At 54.3% G+C, this 20519-nt stretch overlaps 2 protein-coding genes across 4 annotated transcripts in view; one reads left to right on the top strand and one right to left on the bottom strand.

Moving 5' to 3' along the window:
• Positions 1 to 5309, top strand: part of FAM131A (family with sequence similarity 131, member A) — an 8143-nt gene extending 2834 nt beyond the window's left edge. For both annotated transcript variants that reach the window (XM_012640946.1, XM_012640939.1), the window contains exons 3-6: positions 1304 to 1397; positions 1638 to 1820; positions 1994 to 2110; positions 3540 to 5309. In XM_012640946.1, the coding sequence (XP_012496400.1) occupies positions 1328 to 1397; positions 1638 to 1820; positions 1994 to 2110; positions 3540 to 4015 (846 nt within the window). In that variant the 5' untranslated portion in view covers positions 1304 to 1327 and the 3' untranslated portion in view covers positions 4016 to 5309. The remainder of the gene's footprint in view (positions 1 to 1303; positions 1398 to 1637; positions 1821 to 1993; positions 2111 to 3539) is intronic.
• Positions 5218 to 20519, bottom strand: CLCN2 (chloride channel, voltage-sensitive 2). Of its 2 annotated transcripts, XM_012640916.1 has the most exons (24): positions 20138 to 20519; positions 17672 to 17828; positions 17394 to 17525; positions 16895 to 17023; positions 16674 to 16807; positions 16503 to 16580; positions 16346 to 16424; positions 16104 to 16229; positions 15926 to 16010; positions 15747 to 15848; positions 14114 to 14198; positions 13793 to 13948; positions 13289 to 13358; positions 12934 to 13044; positions 12502 to 12715; positions 12114 to 12247; positions 11748 to 11920; positions 11468 to 11582; positions 11186 to 11259; positions 10891 to 10944; positions 10703 to 10741; positions 10424 to 10528; positions 5971 to 6057; positions 5218 to 5830 (listed from the first exon to the last, which is right to left on the bottom strand). In XM_012640916.1, exons 1-24 carry the CDS (start codon positions 20210 to 20212, stop codon positions 5636 to 5638), a joined length of 2709 nt encoding a protein of 902 aa, XP_012496370.1. In that variant the 5' UTR covers positions 20213 to 20519; the 3' UTR covers positions 5218 to 5635. The 2 variants fall into 2 exon arrangements, with proteins under 2 accessions (XP_012496370.1, XP_012496379.1); XM_012640925.1 differs by lacking the exon at positions 17394 to 17525 and having other exon boundaries at positions 20138 to 20378.

The raw sequence follows: 20519 nt of genomic DNA, 5'->3' as shown, positions 1-20519 counted from the left end.
GGGTCTCGCTCTTGCTCAGGCTGATCTCGAACTCCTGAGCTCAAACAATCCGCCCACCTCGGCCTCCCAGAGAGCTAGGATTACAGGCGTGAGCCACCACGCCTGGCCTCAGAAAGGATTTTAAATAGGGACATGCTGTGACCACTTGTACTCCAGGAAAATTGTTTACATTTATACCTTACCTTATGCATTCAACGTATGCATTTTGAGAGATGACTCTGTATTAGGTACTATGCTAAACACTGGGGCGCAGTGGTGACCAAAACAGACTGAATTCCTCAGAGAGCTAAACACCAGTGAGGAGACCCACAAGAAACAGGAAACACTCCAAATAGACCATAGTTACACACTGTGATTAAGGGCCACAAATGGGGTACCTTGGTAGAGGAGAGTAATTTGTTAGAGACTACAGAGGGAGAATGGCCACTGGTGCAGTGGCCAGGAAGGCTCCTCTGAGGAGGTGATATTTCAGCCCAAACCAGAAGGATGAGAAAGAGCAGGCCAGCCATGGGAAGCGTGGGGGGAAGAGATGGAATGTTCACACACACACCATTGTGGGCTGAGAGAATAGCATGGAATTGGGGGAGGTTGGGGGAAATACCACTTGTACTAATCTGGGCAGGGGGCAGAAGGGCTTGAAGGTTAGTGGCAGTAGTAGTAGAAAGGATGAGGGTCATATCAGAGGCAGAGTGGGGGTGGAATCACTAGGTCTTAACAACAGATAGGAGAATGAGATAGGAGACAATGAGATAGGAGAATGGTGCGCTGATGCGGAGGAAGGAAGGATGTCCCAGGAAGCAGGGCCAGATGTGAGGAGAAGGTGTTGAGTTTGATTTGGGTCATGCTGAGTTTGTGGCTTTGGCAGGAAGTCTGGGAACAGCTGGAATATGGGATCTGAAGACTGAGGAAAGGAGAGGAGAGGGGCAAAGGAGATGATCTTAAGGAAGTCCTAGATGCTATAGTCCTCTCCCTCCCTCCTCTTCCCTCTCCTCAGAGGTCCCTCTCCTGAGTTCTTCACTTCTTGACCCACCTCTTTCCCCTCTGGGGTCTGGGAAGGTGGAGGGTTAGCTACAGTTCTGTTCCTGGGCCTGCCTGCATCTCCACTGCTCCCAGGGAGGACATAGTTTGCTGGTCCTAGCTTCTTACCCTCTTATGTGTCCCAGCAGCCACTGGGACATATGTGCTGCCCTGGTATCTCTTCCCAGCTCGCATTGCCCCCAGTGCCTTGGGTGGGGTATGGGCATGCTGGGGAGAAGATCACTGCTGTCAGTGGGACACTGACCTTCTAATGGTATCACCCAAGGTGAATGTTGGAGACACAGTCGCGATGCTGCCCAAGTCCCGGAGAGCCCTAACCATTCAGGAGATTGCTGCACTGGCCAGATCCTCCCTGCATGGTATGCAGCCCCCTTCCATGCCTCTGGCTACTTTGTCCTTTCTCCTCCCTTTCGAATAGTCCCTTTGGGACTATTTCCTGTAAGCACTTGCTGGGATCTCCCTTTTCCTCCCTTTCTGGAATGAATCCCAGCCCTTTCTCCCACACAAAGGTATACGTGGATCCTAACTGCTGCCACCCTTCCACTTCTCTGTCCAGGTGCTCTGTGGCCCATGCCCTTACCATTCTCCCCTACCTCCAGGTATTTCCCAGGTGGTGAAGGACCACGTGACCAAGCCTACCGCCATGGCCCAGGGCCGAGTGGCTCACCTCATCGAGTGGAAGGGATGGAGCAAGCCGAGTGACTCTCCTGCTGCCCTGGAATCGGCCTTTTCCTCCTATTCAGACCTCAGCGAGGGTGAACAAGAGGCTCGCTTTGCAGCAGGTGGGTAGCAGAAAGGGAATTAGCCATACATTTGTCACAGAGCTGCTTTCTCTCATCTCCTTGGATCTCACATTGGCGATGGAGTCCTCCCACACTCCTGTCTCTTTTTCTCCAAGCTGAACCCTAGTCTTAGCTCACCTTCTCTACTAATGAATTCTGTGTCCCCTCAACAGGAGTGGCTGAGCAGTTTGCCATTGCAGAAGCCAAGCTCCGGGCATGGTCTTCGGTGGATGGTGAAGACTCCACTGATGAGTCCTATGATGAAGACTTTGCTGGGGGAGCTGACACAGGTGAGGGACATCCCATGCTAGAACTGCCAGCTGTGGTAGGCCTGCCTGATAGGCCTGTGTCATTCAGAACCATACCCAGAACACCCTCAGCCTGCAGGGGAAGGGAGAGGAGCAGTCCTTGCACTGCTGTCCAGGCAGTCCTTGCACTCCAGGGTCAGGAGGGCTGTCCACACTCATGGGTGGGAAATCAACAGTTAGAAATGGAGTAGTTCCTTTCCTACAGGTACTGAGCCTTCTCTGCCTGTCTGTGCAGTTGGTCCTTGCAGTGCCCCCCGAAAGCAAACAAAACCCCAGAGACCTCAGTGATGCCTTCTGTGCAGCCACATCTCTGGGAGGGTGTGCAGTGCCCTTGCCTTTTCCTCTCCAAGGCAGCTTTCTGGCTGGCTGTGGTGGGACAGATGAGCTGCAGCACAGCACCTCATGGGGCTGCGGCTCCAGGTAAACAGGAAGGCATGCTGGGCCTGGAACACCCACAGGGCCACTCTGGCTCCAACTCAGCATTCTTGCATTCCAGCCTGTGCGCCTTTCTCTGGGCCAGTGCTTGCAGAGAGGGCCCTGCGGGGCTGTGCAGCTGTGCCCAGTCCTCCTTTCATCTCCAGTTCCTGGGACCACATGGCTGACTTTCTCTGTAGCTTCTGGGCTCACAGGCTGCCCCTCCTTTGCTTTGAAGATTGCCTCTACCAGCCCCCACCCCTCTAGCTAATTAACAAGTTCTCCAAGGCAGGCAATACATTAGAGCATGTTGGAGACTTCTGCTGTGGTCCAAAGGGGACTGATTTGAATGCCCAAAGCCAAGATGGAACCCTAAACCACAAGCATTTTTGTTTGTTTGCGTTCTAGGCCTTCTTTGACCCCGTGGGATAATGATAATAACTAACATTTATCCAAGGCTGCTACTAGCCCATGTGGAATCTTTGTGCAAATTAGAAGAAGGTACTCCTTAAGGAGTGTGTAACAACTCACCTGCCGAACCAACTAGCCCTAAAAATGTTTTATGAAAAAAATTTTAAATTAAACAAAGAAATAGGTACTCCTTTCTCTGGGGGAATGCCAGGGCCTGTTGCTTGGCGAGCAGAGTGTGGGCTGAATTTTGCCCTCCCTCACTGCCTTAGCCAGGCTCCCCTTGTGCAGTGAACCACCTGTATGATCATATGTGGTGGCCCTGCATTTATTGCTTGCTTACTGTATGTCAGGTTCTTGATTTCTCAACAACCCCATAAGGTAGGTAGGTATTATTAGAATCTCCAACTCACTGTTAAGGAAACTGAGGCCTCAGAAAGTTGTGACTTGCCCAAGGTTGCCCAACTCCTATCCATCACCCTCCAAGCTCTGCCAGGAATAGAGTGGGTGAGTGGGGGGAATGTGGCTTCCATGTTGGCCAATTGAAATGGGGCCAGCAAGGCTGTCTTCTTTTCTCTCCCTCTTACAGACATGGCTGGGCAGCTGCCCCTGGGGCCCCACCTCCAGGACCTCTTCACCAGCCGCCGATTCTCCCGGCCTGTGCGCCAGGGTTCTGTGGAGCCTGAGAGCGACTGCTCGCAAACCGTGTCCCCTGACACCCTGTGCTCTAGTCTTTGCAGCCTGGAGGATGGGTTGCTGGGCTCTCCAGCCCGTCTGGCCTCCCAGCTGCTGGGCGATGAGCTGCTTCTTGCCAAACTGCCCCCCAGCCGGGAAAGTGCCTTCCGCAGCCTGGGCCCATTGGAGGCCCAGGACTCGCTCTACAACTCACCCCTCACGGAGTCCTGCCTTTCTCCCGCTGAGGAGGAGCCAGCCCCCTGCAAGGACTGCCAGCCACTCTGCCCACCACCAGTGGGCAGCTGGGAACGGCAGCGGCAAGCCTCTGACGTGGCCTCTTCTGGGGTGGTGTCCTTAGATGAGGATGAGGCAGAGCCAGAGGAACAGTGACTCAAATCATGCCTGGTGGTGGCATGTGTCCCCTGGCTACTGCTAGGGGCAGAGCCTCCGTGCCCAAGCGTGGGCTTGAGGCTCCCAGCAGAGCTCCGCAGCCTAGAGGGCTCCTGGGGGCACTCACTTCTCCATTGTGTGTTTTGCATGAAAGTGTTTGGAGAGGAGGCAGGGGCTGGGCTGGGGGCGCATGTCCTGCCCCCACTTCTGGGGTTTGCCGGGGGTTGCCCGGGGCCCCTGGGGCATGGCTACAGCTGTGGCAGATGGTGATATTCATGTTCTTAAATCAAAAACTCCACACACGTTTCCTCCTCGGATGATGTGAACCCCTGAGGGGGTTCTTATGACTGGGCTGTGTGAGGGTGCAGTGGGAGGGGGCCTGGCCACCTCTCCACCCTCCCCATGCCTCTCTCTTCCCTGCTTTTCTCCTCACCTCTGAGTCCACGTGCAGTGCTTGACAGAATCACCCCCACCCGGGGGGGCTGGCTCCTGCCCTCCCCACCTATGATCGAGCCATCTCCCAAGGCCCTCGCCCAGCTGGGCTCATGCTGTGCTTCACCTCTCCATCGTCTCTAAATCTTCTTTTTTCCTAAAGACAGAGGGTTTTTGGTCTGTTCTTTCAGTCGGATCTTCTCTGGGAGGCTTTGGAATGATGAAATCATGTACCCTTCACCCTTTTCATGACCCCGATGGGGCCTGGACCCTTTCCCAGCCCTTCCCAAGACATGTGGGCAGTGTCCTGGAGGCTCACAGCCAGCTAGACTGCCCCACTCATGCAGTTCTCTTTAGGGTGGAGGTAGAAGAAAGGATGGCTCTGGTTGCTACAGAGCTGTGACTTCAATGTTCTTCCAGCGAGGCCCATAAGGGGGCTACAGGGGCGGCCGGGCAGTTGTCAGCTGATGCCTTCTAGGGACAGGAATTGTGCCAATGAGTGACAGTCATGAGGGACTATCTCCCCTTGGGGAGGAAAGAGGGTAGTGCCTTTCTTGGCTGAATGAAAGGCCAAAGCTACAGTACTGGGAGCCCCCGGCCCCAGCCCAGGTATTAATGACCATGCAGTGGAGGTCACTGGCATTCCAAGGACACTGGACTCTAGATTTTTATGGCTGTGGGGAGGGTGGGTGGCTGCACAATTAGGGGCCTTGTAGGCTTTGGCAGGTAAGAGGGCCCAAGGTAAGAACAAGAGCCAGTGGCCACAAGTATTCTATATATTAAGTGGCTCATTAGGTGTTTATTTTGTTCTATTTAAGAATTTGTTTTATTAAATTAATATAAAAATCTTTGTAAATCTCTATATACATCTGGTCATTGGAGGTTCCAGTATAAACCCATCTTAGTTCTACCCCCTTCCCCTCAAAGGGGAAACAGGGGCCCACCCCCATCCTGCCAGAGCAGTGCCAATTTTCCTGCCCTTGGAAAACTTGCTGCAGGTGGGCACTGGGTCAGATTCCAGGTAGGATGAATGGGAGAAGCTAGCACCCCAGGTCTGGAAGGGGGGCTGGGGCTCCAGCCTCTGGCTGCAGCTGCCTCCTGTCTTCCCAAGGCAAAAGGAATATGAGAGTTGCAGGATCTGGACTGACAGGCATGGCTATCACCATCCTAGGTCACCCATTGAGGGATTCATTGGCACTTGTCATCGCTGTCAGAAGGGCTGCCCTCCCGAGGGAGGCCGTGGCGGGAGCGGGGTCCCCAGAGTGCATGCACCTCGGTGGTCTCTGTGTCACTGCTGCTGGTGGCACTGTCTCGGAAGCTTGCAAGGGGTGGCCGGACTTTCACGCCCTGTGCTGTGACAGAGCCCTCGATGGCCTTCCGGAGCTGGAAAGGTGATAGGGTCAGATGTCTGGACTCAGAGCTCCCTGCTCAGACTCCTCCCCAGCACTTCCCCCATGTAAGCTTGACATAAGCTTCCATGCCTTTTTTTGAAGTGGAAGTGGCTTCGGTGGCCATTATCTCACCTCCTTTAGGGTAACGATTCCAATGAGTCTGCCAATACTGGTGACATAAGCATGGTCCACTCCCAGCAGTGAGAAAATGGTGTGAGTCTGTGGGGGTGGGGGGTGGGGAGAAAACAGTTTGGACCTGATATGTGAGGGGACGGCTCTAAATGACAGGCCACTGGGGCCAAGGACAAGGTCAGGGGCTGGAACAGAAACCATGCCACAGATGGAGGGGAAGGGGACAGGACTGCTAGAGGGAAAATAATAACTACGAATGCTTCTGTGCCAAGGCCTCAGAACTTGATAATGGAAATCCTTATGTTACTTGTATTGGTGAAGAAACCGGACAGGGATGATTCTTAATCCCATGTTAGCAAGGAGGATGCAGGAGAGAAGCACCATTCAAATGTAAAATCTAATGACTGGCCAGGCTCCATGCTAGGTCTTACATATCGCTTAGTTTCAGTACGGTCCTGAGAAGTAGGTATTATACTCATTTTACAGCAGAAGCAGCGTGAGGCTCAGTAGTAAAGTGATTTGTTCCGGGTGGGCCATCAGGAGTGGTTGTGCAGCCCCAGGCTACTTTTCATGCATACTACACAGGGAGGAAACATAGCCCCAGTCCTCTTATGCACATGTCCTGATGAGGTGTGTTAGTCTTAGTCATGGATACACCCACACCCCCCACAGGGGCACTGGGCCCTGAATCCTGTGCCTCTCTCTGCTGCTTCTCATTTGCCCTACCATTACAGCTGGCTGGCCAGTTTTGGTATCTCTATAACCAGCTCTGATATCCCAGTGTTGGCCTGAAGCATACTACATCTTCCACACAGTTTGCCTTTTCTGGGGTCCAAGCAGCATCCTAGGTCCTGTTCAGATGCAGCTTGTAGCCTAAGAGGACAGCAGTCATCCCCAGCTCCCCATGTTTTTCTTGCTTTGGGCCCTCCCCCAAGCTTTCAAATGTAGTCACCAAGAAATCACCAGAAATTGTCAGCTAGTTCCCCTTGTGCTGTAAGTAGATTTTCTTGGGCCAGATGTCTTGAAAAATGCTCTCCTGACTCAGCAGTTCCTGGAATTTTTGTGCTATCATTTATCTTACTGTTCTGAGGTTACTTGTAAGCCTCTTGGCTTAATGTTTGGATCAAGATGGGCAATAATAACCCAGCTTCTTTTTTTTTTTTTTTTTGAGACAGAGTCTGGCTCTGTTGCCCTGGCTAGAGTGCCATGGCGTCAGCCTAGCTCACAGCAACCTCAAACTCCTGGGCTCAAGCCATCCTCCTGCCTCAGCCTCCCAAGTAGCTGGGACTACTGGCATGTGCCACCATGCCCGGCTAATCTTTTTTATATATTTTTAGTTGTCCAGTTAATTTCTTTCTATTTTTAGTAGAGACGGGGTCTCGCTCTTGCTCAGGCTGGTCTCGAACTCCTGACCTTGAGCGATCCACCCGCCTTGGCCTCCCAGAGAGCTAGGATTACAGGCGTGAGCCACCACGCCCGGCCCCAGCTTCTTGATTACTCAGAACTCATTTAAGTTGTCTTAATACTTTTTAAATGTTTTCTTATACATTTGGAATTCTTTAGGAAGGGACTTTCAGAATTTTCCTTTCTCCATCCAAGGCAAGACAGTACTTATAAAAAGGGGCAAGAAATTCAATCTTAGAATAAGCTCTTGTGGTTAGCAAGTTCCTCCTTATATCTAACTTGAATCCTACATGCTATAAGTTAGCTTTAATTTGTCTGACTTCAGAGGGAAACCTTTTAATTTTAAGGTTAGTTGTTTTAATAATCTCTTAGCCTTGTCTTCTTATGGTCAAATAATCCCCTCATCTCCCAAGGAGCCTATTAAATAGTTCTCTTGAATTTTCTTCTCCGCAATCCTTATCAGGTGAGCTTCTGGCAGGCTCTATGCCTTTCAGGTTTGCAAACCACTTGTCACTGGCAGTCACCAAGCCATACCAATCTACTTCCCAAACCTCCTGGCCCTTCTCCCTGACTCCTAGCCTCAATACCCTTACCAGGACTGGGGCCACAACAGCCTAATGAGTTCTCTTGCTTTCTTCCTCTCTTCTCTCCATCTTGGCTCTGCCATCCTGTGCACTTGGTCAAACTTGAGTAGAGCCTAGACTTCCTAGAATGGCCTGTGAGACCCTTCCCAAGCCTCAGATTTTGCCATGTAGCCCAGCTTCCAGCCTCACATAATCACTCATCTTTTTCTGAAAACATCTATTTCTTCCACACTTTAGCTCTTCCCTCATCACACTATCTTTAAAGTTCATCTCTCGGTATAAGTAGGAGTATTAGCAATTCCTGACATATACTGAAGATTTACTGTGTGCCAGGTCCTACTGCAAGTGCTTCACATGTTTCAAGTCCTTTATTTCTCAGAAAACCCAATGAAGTATGATCCCCATTTGACAGATAAGGAAAATGAAGCACAGAGAGACTAAGAAATTTGCCAAGGTCACACAGCCGGCTAGCACAGGGCAGAGTGCGGATGTGGGCTCAGCCAGTCTGGCCCTAGCATTGACACTCTGGCCTCCCCTGCCTCTCCCACTGCTTCTCCATAGGTGGCCTCTGAATGAATGAGGTACTTAGCTGGTACAGTGATCTCCAGCTGCATGAGCTCTTAAATAGTCCCCAGTGTATTCTATCTGAATGTTTCCCTCCTGAACTTAGTTGGGCTACTACTTGTTGATTCCTCAGGCCTGCAAGGACATTTTGAATTCTAATCTTTTATGTTCTTATCACTTACAGTTCTTTGTATTTTTACTAAGTTGTTTCTCTCAAAGGCTTTGTCTCTTCTTCTGATTTTTAAGTTTGTAACAAACACCTACTTTGTTCTTTCTCATTTTAATTTAATTAGACATCAGGGAGCCCATTGGAGGGCCCTGCATTTCCTGGGCTTGGGAACAGTGAACAGACATGGAGAGGGACAACATGGCCTTCTGAAAGAATCCTGGGAGCAGGGCCAGGAAATCTGGGCTCTGGGCCTGACTCTGCTAGACTAACTCGGGCAAATGACCTCCTCGATGCATGCCTCAGTTTCCCTATGTATTAAAATGGTTAAAGCCATAGGCTTTTAAGGCAGATCATCTTGGATTCCAGGCCCAGTTCTGCTTCTTATTGGCTGTGTGACCTTGGGCCACTTGCTTAACCACCCTCTTGAATCTAAGTTCCTCATCTGTAAAAACTGGAATATCACAATATCTATCTTATAGCGTGGTTGTGAGGATTATGTTAGACGTGAAGAGTTTAGCAACAGTGTTTGGCACATGGCAAGTGCTATGTCAGCATTATTATCATTATCATGATGGATGTTTGCAGATTAAGTACAATCACTGTGGAAAAGCTTTAGAAGTCTTAGGAAGAAAGGCTTTAAATAAAACACTATGTATTATTTTCAGGCATCTCTCCTTTTATCTTGCAACTTCACTGCAGTAACCCACTCACCTAAAGGCTTTATTACCTTTTGTTTTTTTGTTTCTCTTTTGTCCCCTGTCCTTCCTGCCTTGGCCTCTGCTTGTCTGTGCCATGCTGGCTCTTAGCATAGCTTGTGTCTAAGCTAGCCACCAACTGCAGGACTTGGGAGTATTCACCGTCTGTCTATCTCTTCCCCCCATGCCCCCCAATGCCTCGAGGCTTGCATATTAAGTCTGTCAAAAATTTAGCTAAAACACCCCTTGGCTTTTGCTGGTCCCAGGAGCTGTCCTCGAAGCCTGCTGGGTGTGCCTGCACTCCCCCACTTCACTTGGAAGCCTGAAGGTGCCCGGTGATGTGGGCTGCTCTCTGCTCAGGAGCCCCTGCCTTCGCTTGGTGTCCACCTCACTCACCACCAGCGAGTCTGTGTTCAATTCCTCTCCCCGTTTCTGCAGGCCGCTTTGCCCTTCTGCTGAGCTGTCTTCTTGTGTCCTTACCAGTCTTCCTTTGGCCCACATTAAGTCAGACTTCTGGGGTCTGACATTCCAAGCCCCCCACTGGGTGTCTCTCATCTTTGTTTATCTCTTCTCTGCAGTCTCCCCACCCCTACTTGGATGTTTGTTAGTTTTTTATTAGATTTTCTTATCCTGCCTGTTTCTCACCCATTGTTTTCAGCATGGTGTATCAGCCTTGTTGGGCTCTGGCAGCCTCCTACCTAGCTCTGACCCTGACCTGGCCTTCTGGCTTCCACCCAGCTCCAGCCCAGTCTTTGTTGCTTCTTTGGTCCAGAGTTCCCCGGGGGCAAGGCTGAGTAGAAGAAAACTGATGCCTGGCTCCACCATAGAGCAGGAGGAGGCTAAGGGGTCCAGGCTCCCAGCCTCCCATCGTCCAAAGCAGCAATACAGCTGGAAAACATACCAGCACAGAGCCCACTCTCTTTTCCTCCTTCCTTCCCCACTGGCCTGAGTCCAAACTTGCATGTGGGGGCGGTCCTAGATCCCCACCCTGTCCTCCTGAGAGCCCAGGCCAGCCCTTGGTGACCTGCTGGCCCTACCTTGTGCAAAGATGTCCGCTCCACCAGCTGGAATGGAGCAGGATCAATTTTGCAGTCACTGAAGTTGACAGGTTCATCTAGTTGCTGCTCCTCCCACTCCAGAATCTGAGGGAAGAGACTGGGAGGCTTAGGGAGATGGTGCGCATAGCTGACCTCACCTCCCTGGAAGCTGGCCTGCCCTTCTTCCTACCCCATGGTCCCTCCCATGGGCACAGCAGCCAAGATGATGACTGAATGCACACAGGAAGAAATAGGGTCCAGAGTCCACTGGCACCTTACCTCCTCAGGGCTCATCTCGCCTTCCAGGTCCGAGTTGCTCTAGGAGAGTAGGAGAGAGGAAGGGAGGTTGGCAGTGAGGGGCTGGGGGGAGGGGGGTGTACTCCTGGCTCTGAGGAGGTTTACCCAGACTAGACCCTGGCCCTCCCTGTCCAGTGCTCCTGAACTGCAGGAAGAGAGGGTGCACTTACCGCCAGGGAGATTCGGACCCGCTTCAGCTTGCGCTTGTCACAGGATTCCAACTTCTCCAATTTTGTCAGAGCCAAACCAGAAACAACAGCAGTTGAGGTTATAGGGAGGGGGAGGTGAGGGAAAGCGGTGGAGCCCAGGAGGAAGGGCACATTGCAGGCCAGAACTGACAGCTAGGAGGGCAGAAGGGCAGGGAGAATGGAGGCAGGCACTGCAGGGTTGATAGAGAAGTGGTCTCAGTGTCAGAGAGGGAGCTGGAGAAAAAGCAAGCTGGGAGGAGAGGCTCCAGCCACTCACCTCTGAAGCAGCCTCACGAGGTGGACTGCCACAGAAGAGGCTCCTGAGGGCAATGCCTGCTGACTCCACATTCCCTGTGTTCCCAAACACAAGGCCTCAGGGGCAATGTCATTTTTGGGGGACAGGACCGGGAAGGCAAGGGGAGAGGCGTCCTAGTTCTACCCCTGGCCCATCTGGGCAGCCTCTCCCAGCTGGGATGTATTCCCACAGAAGGGCTGGGGAGGGGCCCCAACGGATCTCAGTGGCTCAGCTCAGGCTCTGTGGGTAGAGAGATGGGCTTACCTGTGGGACTCTCCCCAAGGTTCATGGTGATGCTGGGCCCCCTCTTGAGAGCAGGCTTTAGGGGCTTGTGAGTCTCCTCCCGGGTTGCAGGGAAGCCTGAGTCTTCTGTGTTCATCTGCATGGGCAGGAAGGGGCTGGTGAGGCCTCGGATCACCCTCTGTTTTGCCCTCCCAATCAGTCTATACAGTGCCACTTAAAAAGTCTGTGTATCATTCATCACACCTGCAGTGAAAATCAAAAAAACGGAAAAAAAAAAAGTCTGTGTGGCTTTTCCCCTTACCTGGAAGCGGACAGAAGTCTCGGGGCTGGGGGGACTCTCCTGATCGGCTGGTGGAGAGGTCTGGGAGGCTCTACGCTCCTGCATGTACTGCCGCCGGCGGGCCGGACTCAGCTGGGCCCCCAGCAACGCCACCACCTGTGAGCGCTCGATGGAGCCCAGCAGAATCATGGACTCTGGATAGAACAGGTGAGAGGGCGCAGGAACTGGGGGTGAGCCCCGCTTCCCCTGCTCCCTCCAGCCTTCTCTTACACCTAGAGTGGGGCTTCAGACACCACACGCCAGAGGGAAACCTTCGAGCTCCTTCCCCTCTCCTGAGCTGCGACCCTGAGAGATAACCCTAGCACCTGGGGTCCCTCCTGGCCTTACCAGGGGACTCCACTAGGGCCAGCATGCGGCCCTTGGTCCTGTGCAGTGCCAGACGCAGGTCCCGGAAGGTGCAGCTGAGGGCCACGTGGGGAACATCCCGCACCATGATGTCCTCCACTCGCACCCGGTACTGCCTGAGGGCGGAGAGGGGCACTTGGTTTGTAGTCAGCATAGGCAGAGAAGCCCAGAACACTATCATCCCAGAGCCTGTGGCGATGGGCTAGGGGCGGAGAGTCCAGGAGTGCTCCCTGCCTTTCTTTTCAAACAGTTGGGGCCAGCTACAGTGCCTCCAGGGTGTGGACAAGAGTGGCTCTGACCAGAAGGGAGCAAGATCTTAAGATGCCTTCTGCCCCTCACCCACACCCCCCTGGCACCCGGCCCTCCGTACTGGTGGCGGCCCCAGCCCAGCTCAGGCAGATAGGGCAGTTTCTTGATTCTGATGATGCTGTCATAGAGTGAGGGCTGCAGGCTTTGGGCGACGGCGTTGGCCAGGATGACGGCGATCATGACAGGCAGGATGTGGGCGATCTGGCCTGTGAGCTCGAACACGATCACGGCCGTGGACACTGTGTGTGTCACTGCTCCTGCCAGTGCAGCCGCCCCTGGGGACAGCTACCCTCAGTCTCCTCAGGGTGCTCAGGCCCCAGAAGAGGGGGGTCTGAGCTGTGGGGGGTCCCTCAGGGCTGCCCAGCAGTCCTGAGGACTCGGTCTCTGCATCTGAGGGAAACCCAGTTTTTGCCAGCAGGGGGCACTAGAGTCTCAGACCCTATGGCCAGAGCCAGGGGTCTTTACAAGGCAGATGCAGACCTGGGGCACTCACCAACCACTGCGTAGCCCCCAGGCACAATCCGGTAGGTGCTGCTGTCCGTGTGAATCCCATCTGGGAACCAGGCGGCCATGCTTTCACCCACCAGACGCCCAAATGCCGCTCCTTCAGGGAGGGGGTGGGAAGAGAAAGAGGTAGTGGAGGGGGAGGGTGGGGGCACTAGGAAGAGAGAGGGTCAGAGGGTGGGGGAGGGGCCAGCGGGTCATTCAATGCAAGGGACAGGCCCTCGGGGGTTGGGTTCAGGCTGGGGCTGGACCAAAACCCTCTCCTGGGCAGAGAGGATGGACCAGGCGGGTGGCCAGAGGGTGGGGAAGATACAGGATGGGAGAGCAGGCAGCTCAGAACTCACCAATGACAAAGACAGGCATGAAGGCCCCGCAGGGCACTGGGATGGTGGTGGCCAGTGCAGACATCCAGAACTGCAGGAAGGAGGTGGTTCAAACAGGCAGAGGCATCACTGGTCCCAGGCAGCCCCCGCTCTGCCCAGAGGAGGCTACCTTGCTCATCAGGCAGGCACAGAATCCCCACAGGTGAAGGGAAGGGGACAGAATTGGGAACCAGATGGCTTGGGTTCAAGTCAAGTTCTGCCATCTAGCAATGTGCCTTTGTACCAATTACTTTACCTCTTTGTGTTTCCATTTCTCATCTTTATTTATTTATTTTTTTCTCTCTTTTTCCATCAGAAAGCACATTTGAAACTCCTCATCTTTAAAACAGGAATAATCATAGTACCTTTCTCGTGGTGGTGTTGTGAGGCTTAGAGAAGTTAGTACTATATGGCAAGTGCTCAGAACAGGGCCCGGCACCTAGTAAGTCCATGTAAACATAGTGATCAATATGCAAGGAGCCCCACCTTCATGAGAATGAAGATAACCAGGGTGAGGAAGACGTTGGCGCGTGGTGGGCTCCAGGCCTGTGAGGTGCTGGGAGGTTCTAGCTCCTCCACCAAGCCCTGGCGAACCCACGTCCGGTTGTCAAACAGGGTGACCAATGTCTCTTTCTGTGAGAGCTAAGGAGAGCAGGGTGCTTCAGGCTAGGCAACAGGCAGAGTGAAGGGAGGGGGTCCACAGGAATCCACGGAGAACAAGGGACCCTGTAGTCATGCTGGGGCTGCTGACTTTTGAAGGAATGCGTCCCAAGGGAAGGCACAAGTTTCTCCTCTGCTTACAGTTACCTGTCCAGCCATGAACTGTCCAAAGCCAGGGGGGAAGGTCAGAGTGGAGATGAGCAGGGTCACCAGAGCCGGGAAGAGCAGGCGTCTAGAGATGTAGGTTTGATAGCATCAGACATGGGTGGTGGTGGGCTGGGTGCCCTCACATACCTCAGGGCTGAGGTCAGAGCAGAGCCTCTTCCATGAAAGCACACAGTCCTGAGAGAAGGTCCCCTTTGCCACGGATGATACGTACGATAGCCCCGAGGGTGGTGCTAGACCAGGGTTATTATAAGAACTGGGGGTCTGACCCAATGGCCTTTCTGTTGGCCCCTGACTCTGTAAGTGGGTAGCAGCAGCAGAGAGTCCATCCCCTCAGCCCTGTCTTGGACATTACTGAGCTGTAACTCCACCCTCTGCCCTCAGAGGCCCCAGCTAAATGGTGTATTGTGTGAGGGTAGAGAGAAGTTTCTGCCTCTCTCTGTTTCTCTGTGGTGACTTAGAGTGAAGGTCAGTGTTGGGGGAAGCTGTGGTCACTCAGGAAGTTGACCAGAGGTGCTGCAGGGAGCAGGTTCAGTTGGCTGCCCTCTCTCTGAAGGACGTCAGTCCTGATGAAAGTCCCACCTCAGGCCTCCCCATTCCCAGTCCTTAGACTTATACTGAGAGAGCTGTACTCTGGAGATAAAAAAAAATCTTTTTTTTTTTTTTTTTTTGGGACAGAGTCTCACTCTGTTGCCCAGGCTAAAGTGCACTAGCATCATCATAGCTCAATGTAGCCTCCAATTCCTAGGCTCAAGCAATCCTCTTGCCTCAGCCTCCCAAGTAGCTGAGACTACAGGCATGTACCACCACCAATTAAAAAATTTTGTGGAGAGACAGAGTCTTGCTATTGCCCAGTCTGGTCTCAAACTCCCGGGCTCAAGTGATCCTCTCACTTCAGCCTCCCAAAGTGTTAGGATTACAGGCATGAGCCACTGTGCCTGGCCTAAAAAAATCTTATTCAAGGCCAGGCGCGGTGGCTCACACCTGTAATCCTAGCACTCTGGGAGGCTGAGGCGGGCGGATCGTTTGAGCTCAGGAGTTCAAGACCAGCCTGAGCAAGAGCGAGACCCCGTCTCTACTAAAAATAGAAAGAAATTAATCGGACAACTAAAAAATAGAAAAAATTAGCCGGGCATGGTGGCGCATGCCTGTAGTCCCAGCTACTCAGGAGGCTGAGGCAGGAGGATCGCTTGAGCCCAGGAGTTTGAGGTTGCTGTGAGCTAGGATTACTTCACGGCACTCTAGCCCAGGCAACGAGACTCTGTCTCAAAAAAAAAAAAAAAATCTCATTCATCCCCCCAGGACACAGGGAAACTGAGGCTCAAACAAACACTCTCCAGGGAGCATTACTATCTGGGCCATGCCAGAGGACCTGAGGAAGCCTCAGTCTTTGATCCCAAATACCCTCTGCCACTGACTAAAACTTCAAAAGTGCCAATTTTGAAGTAATATAAACATCAAAATGTTCAGTCAGCCTGGAAAACACCATTGGCTGCTTTTCCAGCGGAGTGTCTGTTTTTGACTGGGCCGGTACCTCTTCTGTCACTGTCTCCTGGCCCACTGTGGCCCTCATACAACCCAGAGCAGCCTGCAGAGGAGCCTAGAGTCAACTCACTTCCTCATGAGGAAGCGATTGATGGTTTTCTGCTTCCGCATCACCTGGACAATCTTCCGGTTCAGGTAGACAAAGAGGGCTCCCCCAAAGCCGCTAGCAATGCTGGAGAAGGAAGAGGCGGCAGGGTGAAGGGAGTCTTCTTGTGGAAACCTCCCTCCTCTCCCACACCCCCACCTCACCCAATAACAGCAAAGGCTGGCAGTTCCTGCAGGTCAAAGGGGAAGTCGAGCCGGAATCGGGTTTTGAAGAGCGCAGTAATGGTCTCTGAAGGGAAGAGTAGCAGAGAGAGGCAGGTCTAGCCTCATGGGCCCCTGACTGAAGCATCTTAGGCTCCCCTCATACCTTCGGTGACCCCACCTTCATCACGGTTCCAGACTGCCAGGACCCGGAAGATGAAAGCACTGAAAGTGGCAGCGAAGAATCCCCGCCAATAGTTCCGCACAGCGAAGAAGGTGGAGGTGACCTCGATGCTGAAGAGCACGCCTGTGAGGGGGCCGGGGAGAACGCCACCTGAGGCCTAAGGACCCAGATGAGTGGGGCAAAGGAGGAGAGGCCGAGGGCAGGGCTGGGGGCTGGACTGACTGAGGAGCCCTGCCTACCTCCGATAGGTGCCGCAAAGCAGCAGCCCACTCCCACGGCACAGGCAGCAGCCAGCATCTCTGTGTTCCGGGATTCATTCTGGCAAGAGTGGTGGCAAGGGGGTGTCAGCCGTGAGCTCAGCAGCCCATACCTCCCCCTCCCTAGGGTGCCCCTTACCTCATAGATACCCCCAAAGAGGGAGAGGAACTTGCTGAGAAGGGCGGCGCACATGCTTGCAATGTGCACAAAAGGGCCCTGGGGGTGGAGGCAGGTGGTGAGTGGGGAAGGGACCTGTCCTGACCTTGGCCTGGCCTCTTCCTCCTCCTTCATTCCCCAACCTGAAGTTACCTCTTTGCCAAGTGGCATCCCGCTGCCCAGGGCACAGGTGAGTCCGATGACCTTAGCTACAAAGGTCTTGAGGGTGAGGTATTCTTTCAGCACCACTCCCCGCAAGATGGTCTTCATCTCAGGGATGCCAGACCCTGGAGAGGGTACAGTCCCAGGAGAGTCATTTGATGTGTCCATTTCAGGAAGCCCACCCCCTGCCCTCCCCTTTTCTCCTATTGTACCAACAGCCTGAGGGGCCAGGATCTGTGTGAATCCGGCTGAGAAAGTGATGAGGACGACAGGGTAGGTGACCCAGGCCAGGTACTGGAGCAAGATGCTGGTGTTCAAGCCCTGGGACATCCACTGCTGAGCTGTGGGAAGAGGACATGCTGATGGACCCCTGATACACACACCAACTCCCTGCCTGGCCACTGGGACATACTGATGTGACAGCTTGTCCCAGGGAAGACCTGACAGAGCCTGGGCACAGAAGGAAGGGAAGGGGCCCTAGAGGGCATTCATTGGGACAAAGACCACTTTAGGTAAAAGGGTCAGTGGAGAGGGGAGGCAAGAAATTGTGGCCTATGGGAGTGGCAGCAATTATGCCTGATATGGACAGTCGGACTTGCAGGGGAACGTGGTTAGTGGCCAAGTAGCCATGATGACTGGACAAGTGTGGCATGGAGGAAGCAGGTTGGTTCTCCCCAGCCCTCCCCCTGCCAGCTCTGCTCTTGCCCTCACCCTGCAAACAGGCAGCAATGGCATAGTCCATGGCCCAGCTGACCAATGCCATGAGGAGCCCCAGCAGGACCAGGAAGATCCAGTCTTCACCAACCCTGGACACGAGGAACTTGTGGCAGTGTACAGAACAGACTGGGTGCAGGGAAGGGAAGAATGGGGAGGTTGGCACCAAAGTGCTCCTACCCGTTACCAGCCACCCCTCTCTCCCATCGGCAGCTCTAAATGGCCTCTGTGCCCCTCAGCGCAGCACAGGTCCCCTGCCCCAACCCAGTTCTCACTGCGGCATCGGGCACAACGGCTCTGTCCATATTCCAAGAGCTCTGGGGGAGCCCGAGGGGAAGGGGGACCCCTCCAGGGCTCAGGTCCTCCAAGGCGAATCCGAGCAGCTTCCTCTTTGGCAAAGGCCCCAAGGTCCTGAGTATACCGGCCATACATCTGGAACAACAGGGAAGATGGGGACATTAGTGGTTGTGGGCTGAGTGGGGGTACACGGAGGGCTCCTGGGGCCTCGACTCCCCTTCTCCCAGAGGACCACATTGTATACCCCCTCTTGGAGCCACAGTTCCCACTCTTGCTTGGGGTGTGGGAATAATGCACATTGTAGACTGTGGAGGCTGTCCTGGCCAGAATGATGGAACAGCCAAGGTACAGGGACACAGCTCTGGGGGTGGCAGAATAATCGGTCCTCTTCTCACAGGCCTGGGGCGTAGGCACTGAGGAGGAGTGGCAGGGAAGGCCCAGAGAAGGAAAAGATGAAAAAACCTAAGCCACAGTCTGGAAGTGGGAGGAGGGAGGGTCAGAGAATAAAGGATGGTCAAGGGCATGTGGGCAACAATAAGAGCCTCCTGGAGCTGGGGGCAGCTGAGTTGGGCCTAGCAGCAGGCGCTGCCCCAATCCTTATCACGTTCCTGCTGGGCCTCTGGCCTGTGACCAACTCAGCTGCACCCCTCCCACCCACCCTAATCCCCTTGTCCCCATTTTCCACTGCCACCCCCACTAGCCTGCCAGCCCAGCTGGGAGCGGAAAGCCTCTTCTGTTGGGTGAAGAGTGCTTAGTGGCCTAGTGGCCTCAGCCCCACTCTGGAGCTGCCGTGAGCCCAGTGGCGGGCTGGGGGACAGCAGAGGCTGCGGATGGCTGGACTGTGACTGTGGATGCTGGGGTGATGGGAAGGGAAAGTCGCCTGCCCCAGCCATGGCTAGACCTGCCAAGCTGGGCGTGTGTTGGGGGGCGGGGAGGAGTAGATTCCGGCTGCCACCCGCAGAGCTTCGGGACACAAAGGGCTCCTGTTGGGGCTGGGTTGGGGGGGAGGGAGGGAAGGATACAGACAGAGAGAGGGTGAGAGATAGAGAGTGAGGAAAGGGAGAAGCACAGAGAAGAGACGAAACCAGACAGAGGAGAAAGGGGAAAAGAGGTGAGGGGAAGGGATAGAGGAGGGAAAGAAAGACATGAGAGGGAAAGAAGTAGGGAGGAAGAAAAGAAAAGAGAGTAGAGTATAAAGAGGTAGACACAGCATAGGAGGGGGAGGTGAGAGCTGTGAGAGAAAGACAAAGGGATAGAAAGGAGCGGGGAGAGGCTGGAGCAGAGAGTGTCTGGGACAGAGCTTGACCCTGAGAGCTCATTCCAGGGACAGAGGCAGAAGGGAAGGAGATGGAGAGGTGGCTGGTGCAACAGAGGCACCATTTCACAGGCCAGGTGTCAGGCTTCCTCAACCAATGTCCCTATCCCTGGCCTGTGCAGACCGACAGACATCTCCCACCCTATCCCAAGGGCTTGCCCCTTTACCCTTGCTCCACCCCTACCCTGCCACCTCTCCCTGTCATCCTGTTTCACCCAGTCACTTTCTTGTAACTGGGCACCTCCCTGGCTCAGTTACAGCCCAGGCCCTCTCCTCTTGGAGAGGTTCCCTCCCTGCCACCTTCCTGGGCAAATTCCAGCTCAAGCTGGTAAAAAGGAGCCATGAACCCATTCCTTTCCCTAGGGCTTGGGTCCTTCACTTCGGTGACACAGAAGAGTCAAATGACTTCTCAAACACTAAGTAACAGTGTGGGCCATGAATCAGCTCAGAGCCCAGGACCCCTGCTTCTAATGAGGTCAAGGGACACCCCTGGAGTAGGTGAGAGCTGGATGGACAAAGGTCCCAATCCCCACACCCATTCCTGCTTGACCCATTCTCCCTAAAGCTCCTGCCACCCAGGATGGCAGGCCACTTTTTTTCAGAGAATCAACTGAGGAGTTCCTGCCAACAGTGGGTGTTGAGCCCCCAGAGATGGGGGCTGGGGCTGGGTTTGGATCTGATCATCTTTCTACACTCTTGATTCTATGCGTAGCACAGTGCCACGCACATGGCAGGGACACAGGGAATGTCTTGGATGGTGGACATAGGAGTGTGGAGAAAGTTCAATGGTGTCAGTGGTGCTGGGGAGGGGTAGTGGGGTGCTGAGACGGGCCTAGGTGGTGAGGGGGAGGAGCAAAGAAAACGTGTGTTATGGGGAGTGAAGGGAAGGACACCTGGGACAAGCACCTGGTGTCCTTGTCCTCTGCAGGACCCCAGCCTAAGCCAGAAACCAGCATGCAGCTTTCCATCCCTTCCGCCCTGCAGCCTCTCAGACTCCCGAGCCTCAGTTTCCCCAGATTAAAAGGCTGGGGCAGGGTGAGGTTAAGCCCCTGGTCCTCGCACTTCCTAGGTAACCTGGAGCAGCGGTCTCGGAGCACACTCCCTCAGAGCTCCGCTCGGCTTCACTTACCAGCGTCTGCTCGTACTGCAGCGCCCGAGGTTCCATCCCTTCCTCCGCCGCCGCCGTGGCCGCCGCGGCCGCCATCTCCGCGCACTGCCCTCTCGCCTCCCTCTGCGGCTCCGGCTCTGTCCTGGACACAGCTCCCGGCCCGCAGAGTCCGAGCCGGCAGCCGTCCGGTCCCCGCAGCCCCGGCGGCCGAGTGCAGAGTGCGGCGGGCCCCGGGCGGGCGCCGCTGGCGCAGCCTCTGGCTCGCGTCCCCTCCTAGGCGGGCGGGCCGAGGGCGGTGCCCTCTGTGCTGCTCCGCCCGCCGGCCTAGCCGGAGGGGCCGCCCAAGCCGGGCTGGGGTCTGCGCTGGGGCTCCAGAAGAGGCGGCAGGGGGCGCTTGGAAAGC

The sequence above is a fragment of the Propithecus coquereli genome, unplaced genomic scaffold, assembly GCF_000956105.1.
Source record: "Propithecus coquereli isolate 6110/MARCELLA unplaced genomic scaffold, Pcoq_1.0 Scaffold10, whole genome shotgun sequence".
Taxonomy (NCBI): domain Eukaryota; kingdom Metazoa; phylum Chordata; class Mammalia; order Primates; family Indriidae; genus Propithecus; species Propithecus coquereli.
This window is presented reverse-complemented; position numbering and strand designations above follow the sequence as displayed.